The following is a 13,444-nucleotide window of genomic DNA, read 5'->3' as shown; positions in this document are numbered from 1 at the left end:
AAGGGGCACTAATCTTGTAGTGTGATTCAGAAGTAGAGCAGTAAGAAATAGGCTTACTTAAAAGCTATCAAACAACAAACTAAAACCTAAAGCACTGAACATACCAATCAGCATCTCAAAAACTGAGAAGGGAAGGGGGAATCAAGGGATGGTTATGAATGAGCTGTATCTTCCTCTGGCATACAAAAAAGTCAAGAGATAAAGTCTAAAGTTGATAATTCTAAATATAATAATATGAAAATACCATTTAGAGATATGGTAGCCGGGCATAGTGGCTCACGCTCACACCTGTAATCTTAGCACTCTGGGAAGCCGAGGCGGGAGGATCGCTCAAGGTCAGGAGTTCAAAGCCAGCCTGAGCAAGAACAAGACCCCGTCTCTGCTAAAAATAGAAAGAAATTAATTGGCCAACTAAAAATATATAGAAAAAATTAACCGGGCATGGTGGTACATGCCTGTAGTCCCAGCTACTCAGGAGGCTAAAGCAGAAGGACTGCTTGAGCCCAGGAGTTTGAGGTTGCTGTAAGCTAGACTGATGCCATGGCACTCTAGCCCGGGCAACAGAGTGAGACTCTACCTCAAAAAAAAAAAAGAAAAAAGGGCCGGGCGTGGTGGCTCACGCCTGTAACCCTAGCTCTCTGGGAGGCCAAGGCAGGCGGATTGCTCAAGGTCAGGAGTTCAAAACCAGCCTGAGCAAGAGCGAGACCCCATCTCTACTATAAATAGAAAGAAATTAATTGGCCAACTGATATATATATAAAAAAAAATTAGCCGGGCATGGTGGCGCATGCCTGTAGTCCCAGCTACTCGGGAGGCTGAGGCAGAAGGATCGCTGGAGCCCAGGAGTTTGAGGTTGCTGTGAGCTAGGCTGACACCACGGCACTCACTCTAGCCTGGACAACAAAGCGAGACTCTGTCTCAAAAAAAAAAAAAGAAAAAAGAAAAAAAATTTAAAAATTAGAGCTATGGTAATATTAATAATTACCTGAATATACTAAAGCATAAACACAAACCTGAGAAAATGCCTCTGGAAATTGCAACTATTGCTTTTCATACATTACTTATAAAGTTTGGTTAAATTTTAAATAATTTCAAAAGCATATACCCCCTCTTTAAAAAATGTTATAATTGTTTTCTTTAATAAAAGGAAAAATTCTATGTAAAATTCCAGTGGATTATATTTAAGAACTTTATAAACGGAAATGTACAATGAGCTAAAATAACTAAAAATATTTTGAAAATGAGTTACATCTGAAAACTTACTTTATCTGATAATAAAGTTGATTAAAATATATAATAATAATATAAATACAGCTATGAATCTAAGCACAAGAATAGAGAAATCAATGGAATAGACTAGATACCCAGAAAACCGACCATAACAGAGGCATGCCACATACGATAAAAAAAAAAATATTCACAAATAAATGGGAAAGAAACAAAATGTTTAACAAATGTGTTGGGAATACTGGTTACATTTCTAAGAAAAAAACTTCATCATGGGCCAAAATAAAGATCAATTAAACAGTTAAGTACAAAAATAAAGCATTAAAAAGAGAAGAAAAAGGGCCGGGCGCGGTGGCTCACGCCTGTAATCCTAGCTCTCTGGGAGGCCGAGGCGGGCGGATTGCTCGAGGTCAGGAGTTCGAAACCAGCCTGAGCAAAAGCGAGACCCCGTCTCTACTATAAATAGAAAGAAATTAATTGGCCAACTAATATATATATACAAAAAATTAGCCGGGCATGGTGGCGAATGCCTGTAGTCCCAGCTACTTGGGAGGCTGAGGCAGGAGGATTGCTTGAGCCAGGAGTTTGAGGTTGCTGTGAGCTAGACTGACGCCACGGCACTCACTCTAGCCTGGGCAATAAAGTGAGACTCTGTCTTAAAAAAAAAAAAAAAAAAAGAGAAGAAAAAGAAGACAAGCACACAACAGATTATTAACCTAATTCTGGAATGGGAAAAGACTTCACATACAAAAGTAAACAAAGAAAAATCACAAAGCTAAAGATCAAATAAATTGACTATATAAAAATTACTTTTAAAAAAAGACATAAAAAATAAAAACCAAGTTAAAGAACAAACCAAGAAAATATGTATATTCAGAATGATAAAAAAATTAATGTCCTTAATGCATAAAAGGGTCAAAACAAGCAATAAGAAAAGCATAAATAACTATCAGAAAAAATGGGTCAAAATAATGAATAAAAAATTCATAGAATTAAAAATATGAACAACTAATCAACATTAGAAAGTTTTCAACTTGAAACATAAATCAAATAAGTTATCGCTTTATCCTCCCAACAGGCAAAGACTAAATAAACCCTATTTCATGTTAGAAGGGTGTATATATATATATATATATATATATATATATATATATATATAACACTTAATGCAGATGGGAATGCAAAATGACAATCTTTTTGAAAAGCTTATAAATGTGTCAAGAGTTTTAAAAATATATTTATATTCTCTAACCCAGTAATTAAAATTTTATACTTCTATCCTGAGAAAATAATCAGAAACAAGCAGTTACTTTCTTAGATTATTGAGAATGACAACCTAAAGCCTTACGGCTTTCTGATACCTCATGAGAAAGTCTGGATACTAGCCAGGCTTTCCAATGTGTAGAATAGACTTTAAACTTTTGGGGTTAAAAGACAAGCTGTTATAATCATGTGGGAAATGACAAAAAGGGTTAGTAGGTAATCATAATAACATGGATTTAGCATGCAATATTTCATAACTGACCAAATCTAAAATTGAAAAGATCAGTACATTCAGGGGGAAAGGGAACAGTTATCATTCAAAAGAGAAAAATACTAAATCCTGTATCGAATGTGACTTAACCTACTAGTAATAAAGTCATGGGATAGGAGTCATGCAGATAAAATACAATTTGGGAAAGCTGTTCTTGCCCAAATTTTCAGTTTACATAAAGCAAAGCCTGTAGTTTTCATTTTCTTTCCAAGTAGATTAATTTTCTACCATAATTATATTTCGACTATTATTTTCTCAATCCTAAGTGATGGACATTCACTTTTGTTTTATAAACAAAATGTTTGTCACTGTTATCTTTACACAACTGGATTATACTTTAAGTAGATTTACAACCTGCTTCAGTCACTTTAACAATATTTCATGCTATTTTCCCAGGTCATTTTCTTTTAAAATACAGTTTTTAATGACTACATGGTATTCCTTCGTATGGATGTATCACAGGTTAACCAACCTCTTGATCAGCTAAAATACTTACATCATCCAAAAGCAGCATGAAAACAGACAGAAATACTAGAAATTCATTTAATTATTAATGAAATTTAGTATCATCACCTAGTCTTCAGATGGCATAGAAGTATTTGAGAGGATAATTTAAAATCTTAAAAGATGAATTTAAAAACAAACAAAAAACATACCAACTATACTATCAAAAAAAGCTCCACGTAGATGCCAATCATTCTTATCATTTAGGAAAGTAATCATGTGGGACAGCAAAACGTCATTGGCTTTCTGTCGTCCAAAGAATACACACAGCCGTGTTATTCCATTTTCCATTAAGGTCTGTTTTACAATATTTTCAGGGTCACTTAGCAAAGTTACAACTTTCTGCTGAACCATTTCATGTAAGGCTTGGAGCTCTTTAAAAAAAAAAAAAAAAGACAGGATCAATTATTTCCCCATACATACAGTGCCAATCTTATTTCTTACTCCTCAGAGCAACAGAATTACAGAAGACAACAAAGAAAGTCTTTAGTCACTAAGTTTTTCCATTATTCAAATCTCTGAAGGATGGGAAACTGAAATATAAACTGAAGAAGATCCTAATAAGCAGATGCCACAGCATGGTTACTATCTCACTAATTAAATAGCTCCATTTATGAGCTCAAGGAGAAAATTATAGGGAAACACCAGAAAGGAGATCATATTGCCCACTAAGATCAAGGACTTGAAAATATGGGATAGGTTCACGCTATAATACGATGGTACTGAACAATACTTTTAGAAAGCATTTTTAAAGGTCAGTTTATTATATTTTAGAGAGCCAGAAAATAAACTGCAAGTCCTATTAATATTAAGGCTTTCCTCGAAAGCCTAGCCGCTGGCTTCTTCTCTAACCTTATCTCCTTCTTTACCCTCCCCTTTTCATTTATTTATTTACTTAGTTGCCTGTAAAAAAGTAAGCTTTCCCTTATAAAAAAGTAAGCTTAAAAGCATGGATCATTCCTGTCTTATTTACCACCACATCCCTAGTCTTGTGCTTACAGCAGGCTCATAATTGCCTAATGAGGAGCTAATGTTTAACAATTAAATAAATGAGGGCAGAAGCTACTGCCCAGCTACTGTCCAGCTACTGTCAAGGGAAAAAGTAAATGGTCCAATGTGCAAAATTTTGTACTCACATTAAGAAAAACTTTAGATGAACTTTAGATTAACTCCCCCAAAGTTCCAACATTTAACTTCATTACCTAAAAAGCTCCAATTACATGGTTATAGAATGTAGAACAATATCATTTTCCAAGTAATTCTATGAAAAAAAGCTAGGATTTCTTTTCTGATATATCCTCGTACAAGTTCAAAATTCTTCCACTGTATTCAACTGTAGACAATATACACTGCCTAAAAATGTCTCATTCTAACAAGTAACAACCATTACAGTTGTTTAGAGCATAAAAATCTAAAAACTATTAACAGATTTCTCGTTTTTCTCAATTAGAAACATCTTAGAGCAGATTAAGTATGTTATTTTATTTCTAAACCTTTCATTCAACAAATGTTAACCAAAAACCTGCAAAGGTTTATACAGATGCAAAGAATTCTAAGACAGGGACGTTGACCATAATGAGTTTAATATCACATCTGTTCCTTTATGGTAAAAGGGGGGAGGAGGTTGATATGTAAATCACAGATAGTATGAAATATAAAACAATTTATGATTGAGATACTCAGAATATGCTCACATGAGGAGAAAAGGCTGAGATTCTTTAGCTATAATTTTTTAATTTTTTTATGAGAATTATGTATTTCAGCTAGCTTTACTGCTCACACAAATCAATTCTGGCTCAAAAACTATCAAGTTTAATATCTATGGTGACAAGCTGATCATTTCTGAGCTAGATAACTGTACGACACACAGAACAATCAGACACCAGGCACCCTTCCTATCTAATATAAATCTGGTATTCTTGCATTTTACATGAAAACTACAGATGATAGTTTTTATAAGTTAGCACTAGCAATTCATTCTAAATAATAATAAGTCTAGAAAAGAAAATTATATAACCTGTGTCATAATTTCCATTTGGATGTGTAACTTCATCCATTTCTTCACTATTAGGGTCATTTTCCATATTGAGATTTTTTAGCTGTACTAATTCCAGGAATCTCAGAGCTGTTTCTGCCAGTAGAGCTATATTTTCTATAAGATAAAAACGGAGAAAATTTATAACAATTACAATCTTAAATCTTTGTGATGCTTATAACTTTTCCTCCTTAAATCTTTATACAAGGAAGTCATAAAACTAAGTGGAAAAAGTAGGACTTTTCATTTTAGCACTTAACCTAATCAGACATTATTAACTAATCTCATACTTAAACTATCTCCAAACTGCTAGTTTTAATGAAATATAGGCTTTTTTAAAAAAAAAAAATACAAAAATAACCCAAAATATAGCAACAAAATCTACTGTGGCAAAAAAAAAAAAAAAAAAAGACCTTAATCCTTCTATGGAGACTTACCCTTTAAACAATCTCTTAACAAGCAAGAGATATTTATTAAACTAACAGAAACATTCTTACTAACAGAAACATTCATAACAGATCAAGCTGGGCTTTGGAATCAAGCAGAGCTGGGCTCAAATCTTAACCTTGCCACTTACTAGCTGGCTATTTAAACAATCTCAGTCTCAAGTTTCTTCATGCATAAATGAGGAGTCACAGCTACCTCAAAAAGAAACCATTGTTGATTGCTTTACAAGTGATACTCCAGTTAGTGGACCAATGTGTGTCAGACTGCCACACTTTTGCAGTTGTCTGTTATCTGCTCCTTTCTCCTGATACCCTTAAGACTGATACTCCTCACCACTGCAAAATATCTACTTCTAATCTCTGCTGTCATATTTGCTATCAATTGTATCTGCATTTTGCTTATACTCTCTTCTTCCTTCCATTTTTATTTACTCCTGTGTCTATTTCCTTCCTTGCCTCCCACTTCCGTGCTTAATATACGACCATAAACTACAACTGCACTCTTTTCCCTCTTAGCAATGAATAGCACTGAATACAAAATTGAACTACCTTAAAACTTAAAATAAGACTCACTTTTTCCTTGCTTTTTAACATCTCTGAAATTAAAATGCACTTATAGTAGTTGATATCTCTAAGTCTATCAAATACAGGGATTCTCTTCCTCTGGGGGTCTCACTCTCCATCCCTGCCAGGTTAACATTGCTCTGAACAGAACAAAAACTTATCTCTACATAACCAAGATATTAATAACCTAAATGCCTCGTCATCCTTTTAAAAGTGGAAAAATTCTAGGCCATACCTATATAATAAGCCAAAATTGTAGAAGACCATCCCCACTTTAAAGAGTGTATCTTTATTAGGAAAAGTCTCTTGCCTTACTGCACACCTCTAAAGTCTAAGTAGATCTATGTTTATTTGCCCATGCAAGTCCATGAGCCACAGCACACTTGAAAGTTCACTTTACACAAGATGCAATTCAACACCAGCATCTCTGAGATAAAAGCGAATACTGTAAAAGGAAAAAAAAAATTTGATCTTAAACTTTTATAACTGCTGACATGTTTTAATTATATTAATATTTAGCCATACAAGTTCAAAAAGACCTCTTGTTCTATTAAAAAAAAAAAAAGCTGCTTGTTCATATACTGAGCCATGAAGAAGGGACACTGTGAGGTGCTGGCACTGACCCTGGGTTATCGTGGACTCTCACCATAAAGACCCAGGAGACCAAAGAAAAGCAGAATTGCTTCAAGGTCTAGACCAGGATCTTTGAGAACTGAGAATTAGGCAAGATACATTTGGGTCATATTATTTAGCCTCCCCTAACCAAGATTTCCTCACCAGTAAAAGGAAAGTAATATACCATCTATTGCTCAAGGGTTGTTACAAGGGTTAGCTGCAAGATCTTACAACTAACCCTTACAACAACCTAGAGCAATAGATGCCCTGACATATAGCAGGTTTTTCGATAAATAGTAGCTATTACTTTTATACTACAGCTATTAGTAAATGAATGTCAATATGTTATTATGGTACCTACACATCAGAACTATACCTATTTAACACAACTTAGAACAGATTAACATACACTGGGCCAAAAAGCAGGGTCATAAAATTCTGTTAAAGAAAGATACAGCTTATTTTTAAAATCTATGGACTTTTATTTCACTTGATTTTATCTGGTTCAATTATTTGTATTTGTCAAGTGAGTTATAATATGCTTTGTTATAAATGATAAACTCTGATGTGCCTTAAAGAAATCCTGGTTTTCTAGGCCTGAGGTTTATGCATATATAGTTATGGAAACCAGAAACCATAAACAAACAAATAGGCAGAGAAGCATAAATAAAAAAACATATATGGGGAAAATAAACACCTAATAACCACCAATCACTTTGTGGCTATGCCTAGAGATAAGACCAGAGTCCAAAGACCATTTTTCACATGTTCCATTTAAATAATGACAAGCATATCATAAAATAAATAAACTAAGCAAGTTTCTTTCAAACAAAGTGACAATATCATCACCACACACACAATATGTACTATTTACAAAGACTTCAAAAAAGAATCTCTGATTTCTATCAGATTATATTACAGAAATAAATTATGCAATTATATAAATGTTCCAGGCATACTTTCCATGCAAAAATAAGTTTTCAGAATTAATTTTGGGAACTAAAAACATGTATTTGCATCACTTAATTTTATGAGTGAAAATTACAAGCAAAACACACAGGTGTGTATAACACACCCACCTCTATCACAAAGAAGCCCATATCCTAACCACTACAGTAACTGGAAAAAGGACCTTAAAATTAAGTTAATATGCTGGGTTCTTTCAATATCAAATTACCCAGAAAAATTAATCTTTTCAACAAAAACGGACAAATGTATTTGTTTAGAGAAACTTTATAAAGGCCTAAAGACACTACATCAGAAGCACATACTTGTAAACATTAGTCTTATTTCAATTTAAATGTAATACTCCAAGTAAAAACACAAAATTCTGTATTATATACTTTTTCATCTGATAATTCTGATCATTTCCAAAATGAGGGAACACACAAAAGTTGATTCCCTGAAACAGATTAGCTATAAATATTATCAAAACAGATACAAGGAGCAAAGTTCACACTTGGAATTCCCAAAGAAATCAGAAAAACAAGAGTATTATAGTTGTTAACTTAAAAAATATCTAAGTGGCTATTATGATATTTGGACTCTTACCAGCATAGGCTAGTCTAACAATAGTAGCATCATCTTGGGCTAAGTGGGCTATGCCTGGCAGAATGTATTCCGGATAAATATTGACATCATTGCGAGGAACCTCTTTGACCAGAGCAAGAACTTTGGTCAATGTCCTCAAGGCTTCAGCCCTCACTCTAGGAACAGAGTCATTGCTAAAATGCAAAAGATACGGAGTAATACGATCCAAAAGGATTTCTACACTTAATCTTGAGGCCAAATGAAGAATAAGTTCCAAAGCAGCAAGTTTGGAATCACAGTACTTAAGGGTCTGTAGGCAGGATGTTATAACAGACACCAAGATAACCAGCCCATTTTCCTTAGGCTCGCCTTCTGTTTTTTCTGGTAGATCGTGTCCACAAAGATTGTGAATAATGTTGCACAAATCCTTCCGTATAACCAGAATACGCTCATCTGCAGAAAGAAATGTTTCCTTAGCAAACTGGGCCATGTAGGGCTGAAGGAAAGTATAAAATATTTCAGGAAAGGCATTGCCACGCTGTTGCTTTAAGTAATCTTCTGCCTCCAAACGTTTTTCGGGCTCACGGTGAATCATCTGAGTTACCTATACCAAGGGAAGAAAGGGAATAAAAATAGATTTGAGAACAGAAAATTAAACCAGAAGAAAGCTACAAGGGCAATTCACACATGATTTACAGGATTTTCAAGGTAATTCTAACTGTTCTCAATCTCTGCCTGACAAACTACTTTTAGAACCTGACTACTAAATATGTGACTCTACAGTCCTAGAAAGCAATAAGAAATTACATGCAAATGTATTGTAGATGGCCCTGACACATAAAGAGGTTATACCCAGGTTCAGTATTCCTCATTTACTAAGACAGGGGAATAATACATTGCTGCTCACAATTCAGATTCTCATAAACTTTTCTGAGCAACAAATACCACTGAGAATCTAAGGAAAACAATGGATCTCCTCCAGAGAAAAATGTATACAAACCAATTCTGTATACAAAATTATATACAATTCTGGAAGGAATCACAAAACTCCTAAAATCCATCTACATATCCCAGGTTAAGAGTTATGGTTTAGAACCTTACTGCCACAAGTCCAAAGTAATGTATGGTTTAAGTGTAATGCTAGGATCTAGTCAAAGGGAAATCAGTGGCTTAAGTTTTTTAAGCAATGCAAAAAAGATGTTAAATTCTGTAACCACTAAAAATGATAAATCTAATTTCTTTTTTTTTCTTTTTGAGACAGAGTCTCACTGTGTTGCCCAGGCTAGAGTGAGTGCCGTGACGTCAGTCTAGCTCACAGCAACCTCCAACTCCTGGGCTCAAGCAATCCTCCTGCCTCAGCCTCCCGAGTAGCTTGGACTACAGGCATGCGCCACCATGCCCAGCTAACTTTTTCTATATATATTAGTTAGCCAATTAATTTCCTTCTATTTATATAGTAGAGACAGGGTCTCGCTCTGGCTCAGGCTAGTTTCGAACTCCTGACCTCGTGCAATCCACCTACCTCAGCCTCCCAGAGTGCTAGGATTACAGGCATGATCAATCTAATTTCAATGTATCCTGTGTTTTCTAGTATCATAGGGAAATAAATTTATTTGTTTATATACAAAACATATTTCAATCTTTCCTGGACACTCATAGTATATCAGTCATTATTTAAATATATAAAATGTCATAAAAATGTACCTAGTTGTTTGAGCTTTTTGTTTAATATTCTACATAAGAACCTAGCATTCAACCTGAGGGAATCAAATGTACTATAAAGAAAAGTAAACTAGTAGAATTACTTTTAGATTTGGATTAAGCCTTAAATATGAAAGAGATTCACTCTTTTCACAGTTAAGAAAATGCAGGCCTAAAAAGACATGAAGTTACTTAGCCAAAGTAACATAACAAATAAGTGCCATACCCATCAGACAGAACATATTTCCCTACCTTCTTAAACAATATTCTAAATATACCATAATTTTTCTATGGCTCAGAGTCATCATCACAAGTATCAGTTACCATATGACTGACTGCCCTCAAACAATTATGTAGATATATGGCTTAGGTGACCTCCTCCCATAGAATTCCTCACACCTGTTCTGCTACACTAACGTGCGACTCCATAGCTTCCTTTCCAGCCTTCAGTCTATATCAAGGGAGGTATACAAAAATATATACTTCTACATGAAATAGACCTATATTGCTGTATTACATTTAAGTTGTTGTTTCTCAACTCCTTCATTTTAGATGTCTGTCTTCTTCCTTTCTTATTAGCAAGCTCTATCCAGAACAACCTCTCCAACCCCAGGCACTTCCTTACCTACCTTCCAAATCTGTCCAAAGCAGAGTTTAAGATTTTAATGGGAAGACTGATAGATTTTTTTTTAAGTCAAATGAGTTCTGCGACTAAGGAGAAAAAAATAGTACATTTCTCCCTAATAAAGTAACAATAGTAATAACAAAACTGTTTGTATTAGTTTGTGGTGCTTTACTGCTTTGTTTCAAATTCATAACATTCCAAGAAAGCTGACTAAAGTGGAAACATAATCCAATTTAAAACTTTATGGCTAATATTTGTAACATAGTTACCAGTTCTCTGATACTACGATCTTCAATTTTACTTAGCACTTGTTCAGGGAAAAAATGTCCATTTCTATAAGCCAACAGTTGAGAGAGATCAAACAACGGTACACCTTCTGTAAAAAGCTCAGCTATCACACAACCTGGAAATATAGCAGACATAATTGCATTAGAAATGAGATGCAAGATATCACACAATATAAATCAACAATTCAGAGAATTCATAAAACCCAAAATGCAAAACCCCAAAGTAAATTAAATTAAAAATCTTAATGCAGCATTCAACTACATCAAGCACATAGGGAAAATGTCTATTACCCGAACATAAGTTTCTAAAGCATAAAGTCAAAAAAACGGATGACTCAATTTTTCTCCCTCTTAAAAAAAATTAAACAAAATTTGCTTCCTAGTTTTATAATTTAAAATGAATATGTGTGTATAAAATATGTACATTTACATACAGAGTGATAAAACAAGAAACAGGGTTTTTGGTTTTTTTCAGGAAAAAGGTTAGCTTTATTTCACAGAAATAGATTTCACCAGGATCAATCACTAAGGAAGAAAGCGGCAATGCCAAGAGTAAAAGTTAAGTCACTTGATACCATTCTCTGGAAAATCTGCACATTCCTATAATAAAGATTTTCTAGAGAACTTGTCAAAACCTATCATTTCTTAATTTGTGGATATAACTGAGTCTAAGAGTTACATAGGTCAATCTGAAGGATGTTACTAACCTGGTGACTGACTGTACCATGGACTCTAGCACACTAAGGCAATAACTAATACCCAAGCATGACTCAAGCCTCGATAGAAACAGGTTTTTTTTTCTTTTTTTTGAGAGAGAGTCTCATTGTGTTGCCCAGGCTAGAGTGCTGTGGCTTCAGCCTAGCTCACAGCAACCTCAAACTCCTGGGCTCAAGTGATCCTTCTGCCTCAGCCTCCAAAGTAGCTGGGACTACAGGCACGTGTCACCATGCCTGGCTAATTTTTTCTATTTTTAGTTGTTTGGCTAATTTCTTTCTATTTATAGTAGAGACGGGGTCTCGAGCTTGCTCAGGCTGATCTTAAACTCCTGAGCTCAAGCAATCCTCCCACCCCGGCCTCCCAGAGTGCTAGGGAAACTGGTTTTTTTTAAAGTATGCATTTATAAATACTAAGTTCATAACTACTAAGAAGTCACATTTGATAATTCATTTATTCATCATGAAACAAAAAGTTATAAAGAGTCTATTATACAGTAGGCACCAGTAAGTAGTACATAAAAGCAGATAAAATCCCTGCCCTCATGAAGCTTTCTTTCTAAGAAGGAAGACAGAAAATAAACCAGTAAGGAAACATAAAATGCGAAGAGCTAAGAAGTGTGGCTGTAAGATTAGAGAGGGAAAGTGGAATAACTATCATTTTACACTTACATAATTTTCAAACCATAAATAAAAAAAGTATCTACATTCCCAAAGGGACAAAGCAATTCACTAAGTCATTACGTGACATGCATGTAACAAGTCTTAAAATAATCCTTAACCTCACCTCACAGCCTTGGCACTTGCTGGTCTCTCTCTGCCTAGAATGCTATTCCCCAGGTGGCTTATTTCCATCTCTCCTTCAGATCTTTAAATGCTCAAATGTTTATGTGCACATTCCATTTTCTCTTTTCCCTTTCCCTACAGTTTTTTCCCCACAGCAGCAACTTCTATAATTACATTTTATATACAGATGCTCTTCAACTTATGATGGGTTACATCTTGATAAACCAATCATAAGTTGAAAATATCTTAAATAGAAAATGCATTTAATAAATTTAACCTACTCAACTTCATAGCTTAGCCAAGCCTACCTTAAACATGCTCAGAACACTTGTATTAGCCTACAGTTGGCAAAATCAACTAACACAAAGCCTATTTTATAATAAAGTGTTGAACATCTATCTCATGTAATTTACTGAATACTGTACTGAAAGTGACTGGTTGTATAGGTACTCAAAGTACAGTTTTTCCTGAATGTGTATTGTTTTTGTACCATGGTAAAGTTGAAAAATCAAGAAATAAAGTTGGAGATGATCTGTATTTTTCTTTATTTTCTATATGGCCTCTAGAATGCACACTCCATGAGGAAGGGATTTTTCTCTATTTTGTTCATTGAAAAATCCCAGCAACTAAGCTCCTGACACATAACAAACACTCAATAAATTTGTTAATTTCTACCTACATAACGACAAACCTTAAAGAGCGTCAAACAATAGCTATTAAAAACACCATAAGCAACAATAGACGACCTGAACAACACTACAAACCAACTGTATCTAACAGACATCAACAGAACCCAAACAACAGCAAAATACAAATTATTCTCAAGTGTCCATAAAACACTCTCCAGATTAGACCTATGCTAGGCCATAAAACAAAG

At 34.5% G+C, this 13,444-nt stretch overlaps 1 protein-coding gene across 6 annotated transcripts in view; it reads right to left on the bottom strand.

Moving 5' to 3' along the window:
* Positions 1–13,444, bottom strand: part of PIK3R4 (phosphoinositide-3-kinase regulatory subunit 4) — a 65,271-nt gene that overhangs the window by 42,370 nt on the left and 9,457 nt on the right. For all 6 annotated transcript variants that reach the window (XM_012766920.3, XM_020288192.2, XM_076005392.1 and 3 more), the window contains 4 exons: positions 11,051–11,184; positions 8,477–9,059; positions 5,283–5,417; positions 3,418–3,639 (listed from right to left, as the gene is read on the bottom strand). In XM_012766920.3, coding sequence (XP_012622374.2) covers positions 3,418–3,639; positions 5,283–5,417; positions 8,477–9,059; positions 11,051–11,184 — 1,074 coding nt within the window. The remainder of the gene's footprint in view (positions 1–3,417; positions 3,640–5,282; positions 5,418–8,476; positions 9,060–11,050; positions 11,185–13,444) is intronic.

This window comes from Microcebus murinus, chromosome 1 (genome assembly GCF_040939455.1).
Source record: "Microcebus murinus isolate Inina chromosome 1, M.murinus_Inina_mat1.0, whole genome shotgun sequence".
NCBI classification, from domain to species: domain Eukaryota; kingdom Metazoa; phylum Chordata; class Mammalia; order Primates; family Cheirogaleidae; genus Microcebus; species Microcebus murinus.
The sequence above is the reverse complement of the archived record's forward strand: the minus strand, read 5'-3'. Positions and strand labels throughout refer to the sequence as shown.